General features: G+C 40.8%; 1 protein-coding gene across 1 annotated transcript in view; it reads right to left on the reverse strand.

Moving 5' to 3' along the window:
- Positions 1-498: 498 nt before the first annotated feature.
- GPHR (Golgi pH regulator) overlaps positions 499-17117 on the reverse strand; it is a 44875-nt gene continuing 28256 nt past the window's right edge. Inside the window, exons 11-16 of the mRNA XM_075692787.1 lie at positions 15523-15618; positions 12513-12602; positions 9091-9156; positions 8047-8105; positions 6190-6385; positions 499-716 (exon numbers count right to left, since the gene is read on the reverse strand). Coding sequence (XP_075548902.1) covers positions 6238-6385; positions 8047-8105; positions 9091-9156; positions 12513-12602; positions 15523-15618 — 459 coding nt within the window. The 3' untranslated portion in view covers positions 499-716; positions 6190-6237. The remainder of the gene's footprint in view (positions 717-6189; positions 6386-8046; positions 8106-9090; positions 9157-12512; positions 12603-15522; positions 15619-17117) is intronic.

Below are 17117 nucleotides of genomic sequence, written 5' to 3' on the forward strand. Positions count from 1 at the left end.
ATTAATTTTTGTCATTTTCTGAAACAAAGTGTGTGCTCTATGTAAGGATACACTTTTTAAAAGATTTCATGTCTTATTCCAAAATCCTGTATGCATGTTTTGTGTTGATCATTTGACAACTCTGAATCCTTATCTTTTTGTTGTATAGCACAGACGAAAGGACCCCAAAAAAGGACAAGACGACAGACAAAACGCTTTGTGTGCCGTCTTGTCCTCCTTTTTGTCATCATTACCTCTGCATTGTACAACCCAAAGGTCACGAACCAACAAGTCCAAGTTTCCACTATCCTGAATCCTGAGAATATGTTTGTGATTGGTAACAATAAAGCTTCCCTTTATTAGTCTGGGCAATATATCAAGCACCTCAGCGTTCGTATTCCAGCTCAACCAGCGGCGAGGCACACAAGGCAGCGCTTTCCTGGGCACGTGCCTGGTACGTGTGACCTCCCCTGGTTACACCCCTGTATGACCTGCTTAGGTTCCGAGTAAACACAAAGATATGAATGAACAGTTTATTAGAACATGGTATGAATTAAGTTTTATTCTTGCCAAAAGCAGTTGTTAGGCTACCAAGTCTTCATTTCAGTGGAACCTTAGTAGCCTTAGTCGTCAACGATGACCCTGTCAACATTTACGTGGCAGTATGGCTGATCAAATATTGCCAGCATTTCACATGCCACGCAATGAACACAGTGCAGTCAGGCGTGAAACTAGACCTAGAAATAAAAGAGATCACAAAATGAAACATAAGGGTAAATCCTCTCTTCTCACAACTGGGTTCACATATCCTGAAGCAAGCACTCCACACAGAAGTGGCGCTATTTAAGCAGCAGCGCATCATATAGTTATCCCCACGGCGATAAGTGACAACCACGTGAAAGTGTATCTCCAACATATTTCTAGAATAACGTATACCTTGGGGACATGCTTATTTTACATGATGACTGCACCAATATACAGTCAAGTGCCTTCATAACGAATTGCTTGAGGTATCCCAAATGCCTAGTTATAGATGTCATTTTGTTGTGATGATCACGCTCCGTGCCGCTCACAATAGACCATGCTAAGCAGGTTCAACAAGAGCAAACCTTTATTTTACAGAATCCTAGTGACTTAGTGAAATGAGTGGCTAGTTTTTTCCGTACACTTCGTCTGACAGAATGTGCGACTGCAACTGACCGTATTGTACCAAGGTCAAAGGCTTGCTTTACGGCTAAATGCTGGAGTGATGCAAGGTAAAGCTGCAGATTGCCAAATGCCACTATCGCCTCCCTTGACGTCCCAATTCCAGGTTTGTTTCACGGTCCGCCATCACTGTTGTCTTCATTGAATCATTTGCTTCCTTTCAATCCTAGATGTCCTTGAAGGTGTCATATGCTACGATTACAACATCACGACATCATCACTGAGACATATTCATCAGCCATCGCACCCAATGGTGTGTTAGAGCAAGCAGCATACCAGTTGAGTGATTCCTGAGGAAGTGCAGCAGGACTATAACACTCGTTGTTATCGGCATGCTCATTAAGTGCATCGCTAGTGCTACCTTTAACGATAGCAAAGAGCGCAACTCAGTGGCATATCTGCAGGCAGCAGGGATGGCACTGCTACGTAGCGTTCGTTATAAAGCAAGAAATCAGCCGTCTGGGACGCCTAAATTCCTTCGTTGTAGAGGTAAGCTTGTTGTATTGGTCTTCGTTGTGGAGGTGTTTGCAATGCATAGATAAGAATTCGGCAGAGACATAATCAATAGTTCACTATACAGGTAATTTTCTTGTAGAGGCGTTCGACTGTATATGTACAGATGAATCTCAATGATAAGATCATGTTTGGCCAGATGTTCGGGGTGATACGATTTTTGTAGAAGTCCCGCCCATAACACATAAAGCACCACGAGTTGTGCTTCATAATGGCTTGAATGCTCTTCTGGGTCGTGGTCGATGATGCTTATTTTTGAGCAGCAGCAAATCTTTCACAGTCAAGAGAGCACAGTCGTGGCATGCAGTTGCAAAGTCAGTGCTCGAAACGTTGGTCTTCCACGAAGTTGGAGAAGGTCTGTGCATTCGAAAAGCCTTCATGGCGGCACATTGTGAGTGCTAGCAAGGCAGCTGAGGAACTGAGCACAAGGTTTCGTGCATTCCAGAAGAGTCTCTTTGACAACAACGATGGATGAAAGATCCAGAAAGTCAAAAGGTTTTTTTTTTCAGCCTAAATTACCATAGTTTGTCTTGCCTTCATTTTTCTGCTGTGGCTATATATGAATTCTTATGGATCATACGAGTTTCGAATATGAATATTTTAGGAAGTACCGCAGAACTTGAGCACCATATTGCACTTTACGGTATCAGAGACTATCCGTCAGCAAGCACATGCAGCGCATTTCAGTCGTGACTACCGCCTGAACATGTTATAGCATAAAATGCATGCACCATTGCCAAGAGACAGTGTGCTACAAAATAAATTTGAAATGCGTTTCATGTTGCCATCGCACTAGACTCTTTCCTGACTACATATATCAAACAACTTTCTCTGCTGTGCCCTAGAAATGCTAGTTCAGCAGGTTCGGGTAGTCAAAATCCAGGCTTTGTAAGTGTAATTGACTTATACAGATGTGACCTAAATATTTAAGCTGCAAATTCTTAAGAGTGACACAGGGGTGCCTAGACATCTGTAGCTAAGCACTGATCTGTTGATCGAGTTATCCGCCAGATCGAATTAAAGGAGGCAGGAAATGTCCAAACATATTGGCAGCTTTATTTGGCACTACTTAGACGATTCTAACACGGCCCAAAATCTAACTTGCCTGCAGCTATTATGGGTTCGAAGTAGAAAACAAGATGCGCCCAAATATAATGCGCATTTGACTGTATAAGAAAAAGAAAAGCTGGAATATGCTACAGGTTATGGCAGTCGGAAAAAAAATTTTACCTGTAGAGTTTACCTTCACAGAATGGAAATTTGTTTAATTAAGGCCTGTCATCCTCACTCACAGGCAGATCTTTATTGCTATGGGTCACAACATGTCGTTCCCTGTGCGTCCGATATTCCGAATTTATTGAATGAATACGCAGCTACCATGAGTGGGACAGAGATCCAAGCCTAGCCTAATAACCACTTACGTCAGTTTGTCATAAAACAAAAGACTCGGACACGGCGAAAACATGACGTGTCTCTGTTGCCGCTATCGTTTTTTTCTTGTAAATTATTTCCGAATGAGAGCGGCCAACCCAGATGAAAACTTGCTCTGTTGTGCTCTTGCGATGGTAATGACACTGACTCTGACGGTAGCCTGTTGCTAATGCTGCAAACACAACTGCGCATCCAAATGTAATGCGCAGGCAAAAGGTGCACATTATAATTTAACAAATACGGCAATCATTGAGATGCCATTTTCACGTCTGCCGAGGGTACATAGAAAATCTGCGTTTTCGGTGGGAGGTAGGTACTCTGACGCATTCAATGTCACCTAGCGCTACCAAGACTGACACCACTGGGCACAGGCATGTGCTACCTGGTAAAATTTATATTACCCGATGAGGGCCAATTTCATGATAGAAAAAATGAGTGCATAGTATGGCCGCTAGTCATAACCGTCGGTCAGGGTAGCATTAACCAAATACAGTAACTGAATTAACCAGCCTCAAATTAATGGAAGTCTACAAATGGTGAATGCATGTGCAGAAACGACACTGCCATAAACCCAGTTGAAGATGCAGTTCCCACACTGAAGGTGTACTCAACCTATGAATCTATGACAAGTAGCCTCAAATGAGTGTTAGCTATCATTAATGCAGAAGCCACAGTTTTCACTTTATCTGTAATGACTAGGTAAATCTTGAGATGCTTGCAGGACTACTTGTGAAATGAACTTACACATACATTATGCAGTTACTTGGATCATTACCAGGTAGGATTAGGACTCAAAGGTACTTTTGCAGTGTACAGTGGAGCATAAGAAATTCTATATATATGTGCGCTGCTGCTGATCAATTAATTGGTGGTGCATAATGTTTCAACGCAACACATAAGCTATGAAAGCCACTTTAGCGGAGGACTGACTCCAAAATATAGTTCTCACTACTTGGGGCTATTTAACACGCACCCAAAGCATGGTAAACAACCGTTTTCACATTCTGCCACCATCGTGGTGCAGCTGCCATGAATAAAAGTCAAAGCCACTACCTGTGCTCAGCAAGTGAACACCATAGCCACTGAGCCATCATGGCAGATTCTTTGTGAATGCAAAATTACTTTTGGCAATGAACAGCACAAACTTGTACAGTCGACTGCTGTTAATTCGACACGGATGGGACTGAAGAAACTGATTGAATTATCCGGCGGGCCGAGTTAAACAAATGACAGAAAAAACACTGAAGCAAACTAAGGGTTAAAATAGCAGCATTTGACCGATCCTAGCACCTTCGTGAATCAAACGCACACCCACTTTATATTGGTTTGAAGTAGAAAACTAACATAAAAACAACAATAAAGATTCTAAAACGAAGTAGAAATCTAATGTGCACCTGACTTTTTAAAAAAGCAAGTAAAATGTAGCATGCCCCTGATTCTGGCAATCAGAAAAGGTGAAACTAGCAAACTTACCTTTGTAAAATGGAAATTTATTTGCATTTAATGTTTATCGTTGTCCCTATCAGAAAGCACGTTTACATAGACATTTTAGATGAGAAATGATGTGTGTTGGATACATTCACTGTTTCCTAGCACAGCCAAAACAGACACTGTCGCTACTGGGGTCACAGGTCGGTCACCACAGTGGTCAAGCACATTCATACCGAACAGTGAAGTTTGAATTATCCGGTGAAGATCTTTAGCATCCAAATAACGAAATTCTTGGTCCGCAGAAATGTACAAATGGCAGCCAGCATGTTCGGTCAGAATCAAATTAGCCAAAAGATGTAATTAGTAAATATTGATTGTATGGGTAAATGCACTTAAATGGAACATATGACAAGTTGTGCAGTCCTAAAATTCAGGTCGCTAACAGGGAATGGGAAAGTACCTATAAAAAAAAACTGAACAAGCACATGACAGTACAGAAACTCCAGTGCGCACAGCAACAACATACTGCACTCCACCGTACAAGAACATGCAATAAAGGCACCTCAGGAAAGCAGGCCAACATTTTTGCATCTGGAACCTATATAATAGACATTAAAGTTGATAATGGTATCATGACAAAGATATGTCCGCACATCTAATCATGTGCCAGCCTTCATGAGGCACTTGAGGACGGCTTAGCGCTCTTCTGTTATTTCTATTGCTTGGTATTGCATTGTGATGAAGGAAAGTGGAAAAAACTTCTAACTATCCCAACTTCTTGTAGCTACTCCTCCCCACTCTTAAGTGCAATTCACTTATAACAATACTGTTAAGAAAGTTGGACAAGTCAATCCGTGCAATAGTTTCTCTATACATTTGTAACAGTCTCATCCTACCTTTCTTGCATTATTCTTTAAAGCAAACCTTGGCTATCACTTTGTGCGCTGCATCAAGACATTGCATGTACGTCGGCAGAAGCAGATTCTGAACAGTATAAAACTGCATGCCAAATCACAGAACTTGCCATGTGGTCTACAGTGGTCTGATGCAGTATATAAGTGTAATTCATTCAGCCTACCATCACAAATATCTCCAGTACATCTCATCTTGCATCCAGTTTTAGCATAAAACAGCTTTATGAAAGTATTTGTTGACTTTAATAGATGGATCACATTGTTGATACTACATGGCATACTTTAGCAAAAAGCCAATGCAAAATGTTCTGTGGATGATCATTACAAGTTATCTATAGCCACCAAGCCATAACCACTGAACCATGGTGGCTCATTAGGTATGGAGTTCCACTACTGAGCCCAAGGTGATGGGTTTGTTTCTTGACTGCGGCTGCCGCATTCTGATGGGGATGGAATACAAAAACACTCCTGTACTTTGAGTTAGGTGCACATCAAAGAATCCCAGGTGGTAGAAGTTAATCTGGAGCCCCCTACTACAGTGTCTCTCATAGCACACATGTTGCTTTGGGGGATGTTTATTTGGGGATGCTATGTGTTTAGGGAAGTTATGTTACCCCATAGTTTATTTCCTTAAATCCCTATACATGATATACTGAGCATGAGAAATACTACGCTTTACTGGTATTATTATACAGCGAGACAAATGGTGCATCACCTAGTGTCCACACATGGAACAAATGCGGTCCTTCAGGGTGAAGTCGAGTTATGGTACAGTGTCGCGTTCAGGGCCCTGCTTGTGGGCCAAATAGAGAAAGCCAATGCTTGTGAGTGCGCTGACCAGGAAAATTACATCGAACCACCGGTGGTAGAAGTTGAACTGCAACTCGCCCAGTACCTCAGTGATGATGGACCTGAAAACAGGGGAAATGTGAGAATGGCTTGGCATCATTGTAATGTAGTAGTGCACCTTTTACAGCAAAGGTGTTACTGTGATTAGAACTGCCCAAAAACATTATATGCCAGTTTTCACTGTTTTATGAAAAAAACTAAATCACAGGGAAAGTCCATATTTTGAGGAAATGTGGCGACTGTTAAGTGCAATAAGCGGGCAAATTTTGAAGCTTTTAGGTGTCAATTAGGGGTTAAATTAAAATTCTTAAACCATCGTTTTCGGCCCATAAAGCTGCATGCGAGTTTTATATGAAATGCTTAAAATTTCTCTCTCTTCCGTGGGCGCACCATAAATGGCAGAGATTTCATATTTCGAGAAAATGGAGGCGATACGATGGGTGACGTGTGGCGAAAGTTTAGAGTAATTAATTAGCCAAAGCTATGTTTTCCAGTGTCATGAAAGAACCCTATCTTAGACAAAGTTTACATTTGGCAAAAATAGGGGGACATGCTACGGGTGACGTATACGTGAAATTCATGGTGTCTTGGTTGATAATGTCTTCTGCAATAAATTGCACAATCAAATACTCTGAAGCATATATAATTAACCTTTACGAGCTGTGCAAAATTTTGTAAGTAGCCATTGCATAACCACAAATGCCACAAAGATCAAATTTAGCAACAATAGGCGGACTCCTATGGAAAATTACTGTGTGAAGTTAAACGCGTTACAAAATATGTCTTAGAGTGCTTCCAAATGTAATGTGACCGTTATTAGCTATGTTTCTCAATGCTCGGAAAGAACTCTGCATTACACAATCTTCATATTCAACAGAAATGAGGGGTGTCTCATGTGCAATGTCTTCTGAAATTTTGACATTACTGGCTTAATTAGGAGCGCAAGGCACACTGGTTATGTCTGTTTAAAAGTAGACTAAAGTAGACTGTTTAAAGTAGAAGATAAATAATGTGTAAACAAAGTTCAATCTGTGTGGAAATTTACAGGCATTGGCAGTAAATTGTTTATGCAGGCTATCCAGGGTATTTACCTGTGTTTCAGGAAGAACGCAGAATTTAACATGCTACTGTGGGAGAACTGTAAGCTAGAACAAGGTAACGTCTGGTGCTAATGGGGGGAATATTATGGCCAATATTGTCGCGAAGTAGAATGTGTGTAGGTGAATTACTGCATTTGTAAAATTTCTTTACCAAGAGCCCGAGTTGGTTTTATGCCGGAAGGTTTCAAATGGACCTGTCATAGAGGAGCAACATTTTGAAATGCGTGATTTAGTTACAGGCAGTTAATATTTTTATTGCAATTACTCGAAAGAAATAGCTTCGTTGGAAATTCAGTAGTGATTTCGCAGGGTCACACAAGTCTGCAGTGTTTCTTTAGGAGGTAATGCTAAACCGAGATGCAAGGCCCAAGCATTGTGGTTACTAGCATGAATTTGAATAATTAAAAAGAAAGAAGCATACAGAACAAATGCTGGGTTATAAAATAAGTACAATAAATGGCATAGAAACACGAGTATGATTAATAGAAAGCCAGAAAGGAAATACATAAAGTGTAAGGCTGTTAATATAAGCAAATAAGCCACTCAAAGCAAAAAGGGGCAGGAAATACAATAGAAAATATGCAAGAAATAAGCAAGGAATAAACAGTAGTTTCAGGTATTACCTATATTCCGCAGGCATATTCATTCTTATCAACAGCACAGAGGACACAAAGTACATGCCCTGCAAGAAAAGAAAGGAAAGAGTGTTACCAAGTCCTTATGTTTTTCTCGTTTACACAAAAGTAAATATTGATGCCCTGTCAGCCAATAATCCTGAATGCCAAAAACTAAAGCAAATTAATCTAACATTTGCAATACAGTAAACACTTGTTATATCGAAATTGTTTTACTTGAAGTATTGCTTTATTTGAAGTTTCTTGCGATTGCAACCACAGTGTATTTAGATAGGGTTATTCGAAGTGCAATAGAACCTGACTCCACTAGGTATAAGGTGTGAAATCCACACTGGGCTGTTTTGGTGCAGAATGTACAATGACCCTTTGTGTTTCTAGGCACCAACCTGCCTGACATTAAGAGCGCTGAGAAGTCATATGGTGGCAGCTTCTTGCGGCTAAGTGTACCACACGACAATAATCGACAGACGGAGCAGCTGTTTACTTATCTTGGCAGAACTTTACCACTGTTATATCGCCACTATCAAGTACAGCTTTCCTTCAACATATGTTTTACGAGCTCTCATGCTGCCGGAGTGTACTATATCTTCTGTTGCTATGACTCTCTTATAGTCCCTCTATGGTTAACGAAATATTGCTTATGATGAAGTCAATCATCAGTTCCAGTGACTTCATTATAATGAGGGCTTAGTGTATTTTTCCGATACAATGAAAATGCACCAGCAGCAGTGATTCAAGGACTAAGGTATTTTGCTGCTCAGCACAATGTAAAATGTTTTACTCTTGACCCCAGTGGCAACATTCTGATGGGTTCAGAATGCAGAAATGCTTATACACCGTGCTTTTGGTTTATGCTAAAGAACCCTAAGTGGTCGAAATAAATGTATGCACGCCTCAGTGCAGCATCTTTCACAGCTAATGAGATGCTTCAGGATGTCAAACCCCACATTTAATTTAACAGCAAATACAAACATTAACTTGTGGGATAGTAGAAAGGGGGTAGTAATGAGTGAAAATTTCGAGTAATGTCACCATGACTTGGGCAAGAGCCAGGACAATAATATTGGAGGACTTGCTGCTTGAAATCGCGTAGAAAAACTGCAAAAGATACAAAGAAAAAATTTAGAGAAAGAACAGAGAGAGAGCAACAAGATGCTTCAAAGTATAATGCACACTGACCTCCTAACGAGCATAAAGAGCAGCAATTATTAATGAAAGCCTGAAAGCAAACATGTGCAACCATATTTATGCACATACTTTCAGCTGATGTTCAACTAAACGCGCAACATCACATGGATGTTTCTAAATTTAAATTTTACAAATTACGGAATCAGCCAGGCTGTTTGTGTACAAGTCAAAATGATGAATGGTCAATGAAAAATCTGCAAGGAATGTCTCCCTCGTTACGTTTAGCAATGGACAAGCAAGGGAAGCCTCTGCCCAAAGCCAGCATTTCAACAATGGGATTTTTTTTATCTGGGCAAGTTCCATTGCTTAATAAGTTCCTTTTTTTTTACAAGTTCCCATTGATTCTTTAAATCTTCTCTTGCTTTTTGATCTTTTCTGCCCCATGCCCCATCCCCCTGTGCCGAGTAGCCAACCGGACACTTAATCTGGTTAACCTCTCTGCCTTTCACCTCTTGTTCTCCTTCCTTCCTTCCAATGATTTACAAGTCCTCTTTTCGAAACGTTGGCTGCAAGCTGAGGCTTCTCGAATTTGGCCACAGTTCATAAATTCCAGTATCTCATTTCTAGTGATTATTTTGGTTTGTTTGGAACACTTAGCAGTTACCATGCGTTTTAGATCAATAAGGGGCTCTAAGGTAAGAAATAGTTATCTCCTTTAACAAGATGCCCAGGCAGTTAGAGCCTTGGTGACCTCTGTTAAAGTTACCCAGAACAGATTTGTCACCACTGTGATAGCGCTCACAATACACAAAGTGTTCAAAGCCGTTTCTGTAAACACAAATATTTTACAGTTATGAATGTAATGGAATCATGCCTGGCTAAAAGTGGTTGGTTCATAGATGCAGTAGTAGTGTCGAAACGCTGACATGTGGTTTAATCACAAGGTCATTTCACATCTACTAGAGAATGCATCAGGACACATAAGGGTTAGTCCAATGAGGTGCCTCAACTATTTATGTGGTTGTGCTGCAGATTGGTGCACAACTGCAGGAGTTTTTAGCTGAGTTTATAAGCATTGCAATAGAACATCAAGACCCATGAAACCTCTCAAGCTTGTTTTAAGTGACAAGGAATGCCAGGACAGCTCAGTGGCTAGAACAATGCAGATATCGAAGCTGATGTAGACTTCAGTGGTAATGCTGTACTGTGTATCGCTAAGCTGTACTGCATGACTGCAGATGACGTCTACAGTCCCTGACTGAGCTGCTATGTTTTAAGACTTCCAAAGTGTACACTTGCTATAAAAATCTTGTGCACTGTATACGGTGTGCCTCTATTAATTTACTGGGTATGCACTATGTCACAAACGTCACAGCCATGAACACAGTTAAACCTCAATATAACAAACTTCAATATGATGGAATTCTCGATATACTGAAGTAGTAAACTTTTTCTAACTTCTTGCCTATAGAAAACCATGCATTTAGAATCTCACTGCAATAAAGTGTGTCTATATACGATTTCAATATAATGAAATTTCGCTGCCGAGACAATAAGTTCAAACTTCCGCAGATGCAGATGATCAAATGGTTGAATTACGAGCAGCTGTTTGCGAACGCACCTCTTCATCCAATCATGTGCCGCTAGACAGGGAGCGACTGCTGAAGTAGAGCAGTGTCATGTTCCGTATAATGTCTAGATTGATAAGATCCTATCGTACCTCGCGCACTGCATGCTTTGGGTGAGAGCAAACGCATGCGAGGGTGACTTGAGAAGGAAGGTGGCTTGGTGAGCACCACCTTAACAGGTCAGAAAAGGGGAAAGGTGGGGAGGAGACAATGCCTTCTAGATAGCACAAGGCCAGTGTACTTCGATCCATGACATCATCCTACCTTGCCCGACTGCCATAGAATCTAATGGAGATGCTCCCAAGTGAGCTGTGGTGATTTTGACGTACCTGCTTTCATCATGCTGGTGCTTGGCAATGGAAATTTCAGTTCCAGTAGCATGATGTCATAAGCAAAGTGCACAGTGAACAGGCCTACTATCTATCCAGTGCACATCGGAGGGGAGCGAACTCGCAACATGATCAAGTGCCCGTAAAGGAAAGGGGTGAGGGGGGGGTCGTTGGTGCGTGTCTCCTTTCATAGCGTGGCAGTGGCTATGCATGGCTGTCAGCAAGGCCAAGTGCATTCGCCGCTCGTGCGCCATTTTAGAAGTCATCAGCTGTGTGTGCAAAAGGTGGGCGAGCCGAGATGGCGTGGCATCATGGGAACTGTCTTCCTGAATGTTTAGTACTGGAAGTGCGTAATTATGAGTTTCAGATATGCATTGAAGCGAGCGGCCGGCGAAGCATTCGCTCGCCACTGTTGCCGCTTTTCATGATAGCATTGTCCTATTGCGGGTGACACTATCAGCTGCATGGACGGAGAGGACATGAAAGCGTGGATGACTTTGCTTTGCGCTGCAGACGTGAAGGTATCGTCGACATGGCATGAAATCATATCTTTCACTGCCAACTTGCAAATTCAACAAAATGAATTTTTTTCTCATTCAAATTTACATTCTGTGACTGCCCAATAATTCAAAAAGTTTTGCGGCCCCTGCCTTGCAAGAAGAATCCATCAGCAACTCTACCTATTTGCAAAAGAGGTCAAATTTCAATACAACCAAGTTTCAATATATAGAAGCGAATTACCGATTTTACAGACTTTCTTATGTCGAGGTTTAACGGTATATCTGCTGCTTTTTCAGTTACCACACTTTGTTGGTGAGACAGTCTCTCAACGTTCAGGACAGCGTGTTTCCAGGTGCCATTTGGATGCTAAGCATAACAGCAAAAACATCTTGGCTGACCGACACCAAAGTGGTCGACATTCCACATACGCTGCCGTGGCCATGAATGGCACTGGCTAAAACTCCCAGGGTCGCATCTTGTACAAATACACAAATACCAAAGAAAGTGGGCGTAAGAATGGCCACTGGCACAGCTCAACTGGTAGAACATAGAAACGTGTAATGCCAAAGATCTAGGATCAGCTTCCACATGTAGCAAGTTATTTTTTTCATCCACTTACCTTATCGCTTCTACGTTTTAATGAAAACAACTGTTAATTTCCCTTGTGCTTTTCTTGGTTTCCCCCCATGTGGCTCAGTCAAACAAAACTTGAAGCCCCTCAGTTCCCCTTCTGGTTGTTCTGACACCAAACTAATATTCAATTGCAGAGATCCCAGTTGATAGCAAAGCTCAAGTAGTACAAGCAATTAGGTCCAGAATTGTATGCTCGCAAGAATGGCCAGTGAAAAATACAACTAATGCAGCTTACCTTAGTGAGGGTTATCAGAAGGCCTCGTATAGAAGTGACAACAATGATGCCAACCAAAATAAAAGATATATGCTGTGACCAAAACTTCACCTACAGACAAAAAGAAACATTTTTTGAAAGATATCAGAGAAATGTTATATTGCAAGATCTAAACACTGCCATATGTGTGAGTTAAGTGTCTAACTGTTTATTGGGTGAGCTTGTGCCCCGAAAAACAAGCAACACTTAAAGCACTCCAACAGTGGTAAGCACAGTCCTAGGTCGATGGATCGATTCCAAAGCTTAAAATGCATCCGTATTTTTATACATGCGTAACCATACATTCCAGATTAATCACTGGTACTCACATACTTTTGAAAACATAACACAATATGCAATGCGTGCAAAATCTGATCAGACACACCACCTTCCCAACATAATTGGCAGCATTCAATTTCGGATACGTAGGTGCAACTTGTACTGAGCAACAACTTGATGTAAGTCACAATCCTGTGATGAACAAAAGGTAAAACAATGACTCTTGGCAATATGCCCTAACTCTATTTAGCGTGCCTTGTCAAAGCCTTGTTCCTTCAAACATTAGCCTTTTTAAATTAAATTAATGAAGTGGTACACCCATAAATGCTTCCAAATGCTGCTCTTTTTCTCGCTCCCAATGAGAGAAAGTCATTGCAAGAATAACATAGAAATGAAAGCATTACAGACCTTTTATCTTAAGCCTTTTGTTATTGAGTGGTTTTGGGAACCAATATCACAACTTCAATAGCACATATACCAACACAGTGGTGGATCTTACTATTATTACATGGTTTTGAGAAATGAAGACATCTCCTTGAATACCTATTGCTCTCGTCTCTAACAAGCTGTTGCTTACTGCATGCTGCACAGTAACCCAAAACAACATTATGTGGCAACTAAGTTCCAGCTGCATTCTTTTCCTTGTTGCCACCAGCTACCAAAACAAATTTTTTTTAGCGGCACTATGCACAACACGCATACATTAACTCTTTCGTTACTGCGTCTATAGAGATATATCAATTTGATTGACAGTTCTTCTATACATTGTAAAACATTTCCTTTGGAATTCTCCTACAAGCAACATCATGCAGAATTTGAAATGACACCTAAACCTCGGCTATTTGTCAGATTTGACAACTTTTCACACATTGGGGAGTCTGTAAAAATAAAACTTCTACTGGGGGTATCGTCGAAACTATCCTGCAATGCTCATAGCACTTTCTCAATAAAAAATAAGTACAATATTTGCGCTTTGGTCAACTCGGCTACATAATCTTTAGATTACAGCAGCAGTGAGCACACAAAAGCTTTTCTCGGGTTGTCGATATTCTGATCCGATGTACAGGCTGCTTTAACAATTTCTCAAACAATGGTAGATGCGCATGAGTGCACGTTATTTTGATAACTGAGTTTAACTAATATGAAGTGCAACCTTATGCTTTCCCACCGTGGTTTGCTTTTATCCATCAGCGCTTCGACAGCATATGTACAAATTATTATGAGCAATCCCTGTCGTGCGGGGTTTTCACTCACAAGAGCACGCAGTTGATTTCAGACCTACCCTTGCCTGAAGCTTGACTAGCTGTCTAATTGCTCACATTATGACCACCGTTTGTGTAAATGCGTTCTTCATCACCGTACAATATTGTGTAACACTCCACATTACTGCACAGCCCTGTACAAAAACTGAACAAAGCATGTGGGTGCTCCAGCACCAGTTGAATGCACGCTCAAGTATGCAGAAGAGTAGAAGTATGAAGAAGAGCAGATTGGGAGCACAATAATTGAGTATGAGGAAGCTTGTGCATGCTCCATGACCTAGCAACTATTGCTTCGTGAGCCTAAAGAATGTTGTAAAAAGCAAACCAGGTGTATGCTGCAATAAGTAAAAACAAAAGCTCCCTGTACAATAGGAACTCACCCATTTTCACACTTGTGAAGCTCCTGCTTTTCTGTATAGCGTGGGCGTCATTATCGCTAGTATGGCTGCCGACAAATCTTCATAATAGTTTTTTTGTGTGATCTGACTTATAAAAGTAAGGAACTAGGAACCAAATGCATATTTTCTATATTTCAGATTTCTTTTATTCTCAGTACTTATACAGAAAATAGCCAATTATTACTTTCATTTGTGTTCCTTGAGGTGCTTCTTCGAAGTTTCATATAAGAATCGTGAAAATATTTCTGAGCAATTATTACTGCTGTACATCAGTTCAAAACACCAGTGATCAGGCTATAATGTTATGTATTGCAATATATGTTTTGACTACTACATCTTGAAGTAGAATGTTAAAACATAAGAGCACCGAAAATGAGCACATTTCTAGTGGTAACAAAAGATATAGGTAAGTTGCATAAGTGGCGTACAAGCTTATGCTGTATACAAAGAAATTTTTTAGGGTAATATTCAGGCCTATGCAAATTGATGGAAAGAAAAACGATGGCACAACATCAGGAACTTGAATAATGAAAGTATACTGATTAAATACTTGGATATGACAGTATCAATAACACCTGTGCGAGAAGCCTTTCTGCAAAAAGCAGGCTGATAAAAATCACAAAAGAAAAGCAAGGACAGCTAGCCTTCAAAGAGGCAGTGACTTCGTGGCAGAAGCACTCTGAAACATCATGTGCATGCGTGTCATGTCAATGTCAACATTGTCATTGCTGCCCAGGTACTATTAAATTAATGACCAGAACCAAAAAAAGACTTAAATTGTCAGTGCACACTCTCTATTGCTGAACGATGTTGATTCACTCTAGATCCTATTACTACAAAAGAGAGAGAAAGTTTAATATCTTCAGAGGCTAGTCTAGCTATAAACTTAGCATGCTACTTCAGTTTCTATACAAGAGAAGACAATACTGAACCACAGTATATATGAATGCAACTGGTTCTAGATAAGGGTAAATTTCACTCCGAGGAGGAATCCTCATGAGAAGTTGAACACCACAGATGCAAGATGTTGGCCAGACAAACACACAGACTCACATCAACGTCGAATCCCATGTAATGGACAGCAATCTGCATTCCTCTTGTCACAGGGTCTACCTTGCCGACACGATCAAATACAATGTTGATTGTGCACTGCAAAATATCCGAAAGAACATTATCATGCCAGTAACTGCAGTGGAGGTGGTGGGAAATTTGTGAGCACAATACCAGCCACATTTTGGGCAGCCGTTCTTAAAGATACAAATTTATTCAAGTCACCCAGCCGCCATTATGGTGCATTACACAAGCGACAGGAATTTGCATGACTTTTTCGTGCTCCTGTAGTGCATATTATCAAGCAGAGTGCACGCACAGGCTGCAGTGTCAATTGATCACACTTTTGGCAACACCAGTTCCAGTGGTCACTGGTTGACTGAACCAGTGAAAGTGAATGTGACAAGAAGAACCTAATAGAAAGGCACAACATTACACCAAAGTTGTCAGCAAGTCTCATCACTGTCGACTACCTTGCCTGGAATAGGGCACAGTATTGCTGCTAGTGCTAGGAATTCTCGTCACTGTAGGGGAGTCAAGACACTGACTGCTCCACCAATGTTTTCAGGGTGTATGGCTTGAGGAAAAGCAAACTTTTGTCACTGCCAACATGTATACCCAAGAATTTAAAGGTGCAGCATGTACTGCCCAGCATGACCCCAACAATATGTTGCTAAATTACAGGTTCCCAGCTGCAACAGATGTGTACTGCCCTTTTCAGTGATTCCCAGGCCACTGTGTTGCACTGATCGGAGTTCACTCCCACAGTGCACAGGGATTCAAATTAAATTGTGTCACACAAACTTACCATGACTCTGCAGATTTTAGAATCTTTGACAAGTGGCAAGTCACGCCGAACCTAACAAGCAAAAGGTGCGGACAGCAACTGCTCTTTACTGTCGGCAAAGGCTAGACACACAGTGGTGATCAAGTCACGTAAGGCGTGGTCTTTTCGTCTATAGTGCAGATTGGTCTTACGATAACCCACCTGCCGTAAAGTTGGGATAGCCCTTCTGGATTCTGGAGAAAAACTGGAAAGCAATACTTTCTATGCAAGTTTCTACGCAGGTCAATAAAAAATTGCCGCAAAGCACAGGTCCGCTATTAAACTGAGAACCTTGTCAGTATTCAGTACAGCAAAGTGTCACTAATTCATTAGTTTCAGAGGAGAAAGAAAAGAAAACACTAGATTCTATTCAAAAGAAATTCCACTGATTAAAAAGATATATTTTAGACCTTCATATACTAGACAGATGTAATCAGCACTGGTATACTAATTAGGTGTTCCCTTTAATAAGAGTAGACCGTATTGCATACCTTGATTTCTATGCACCTATGTTACTGATAGCTTGACATACTCTTTTTATGCATGCTAGGAGCCTTGCAAGCATGTACAGCACCACACCTTCTAGCCCAAAATTTGCAAGTATTAAATTTCATGAAAAATTTTTTGATATTCAATATTCAATTCAATATTTGGCTTTTTTTATCTTGATTCTATTCGATGTTTGATTATAAATCTACTATTTGGTATTCGCACACTCCTATTAAATTGTAATTCAATCATCATCATAATACTGCTATGTCAGTGCCACGCG

Source organism: Dermacentor variabilis, chromosome 5 (assembly GCF_050947875.1).
Source record: "Dermacentor variabilis isolate Ectoservices chromosome 5, ASM5094787v1, whole genome shotgun sequence".
Lineage (NCBI taxonomy): Eukaryota > Metazoa > Arthropoda > Arachnida > Ixodida > Ixodidae > Dermacentor > Dermacentor variabilis.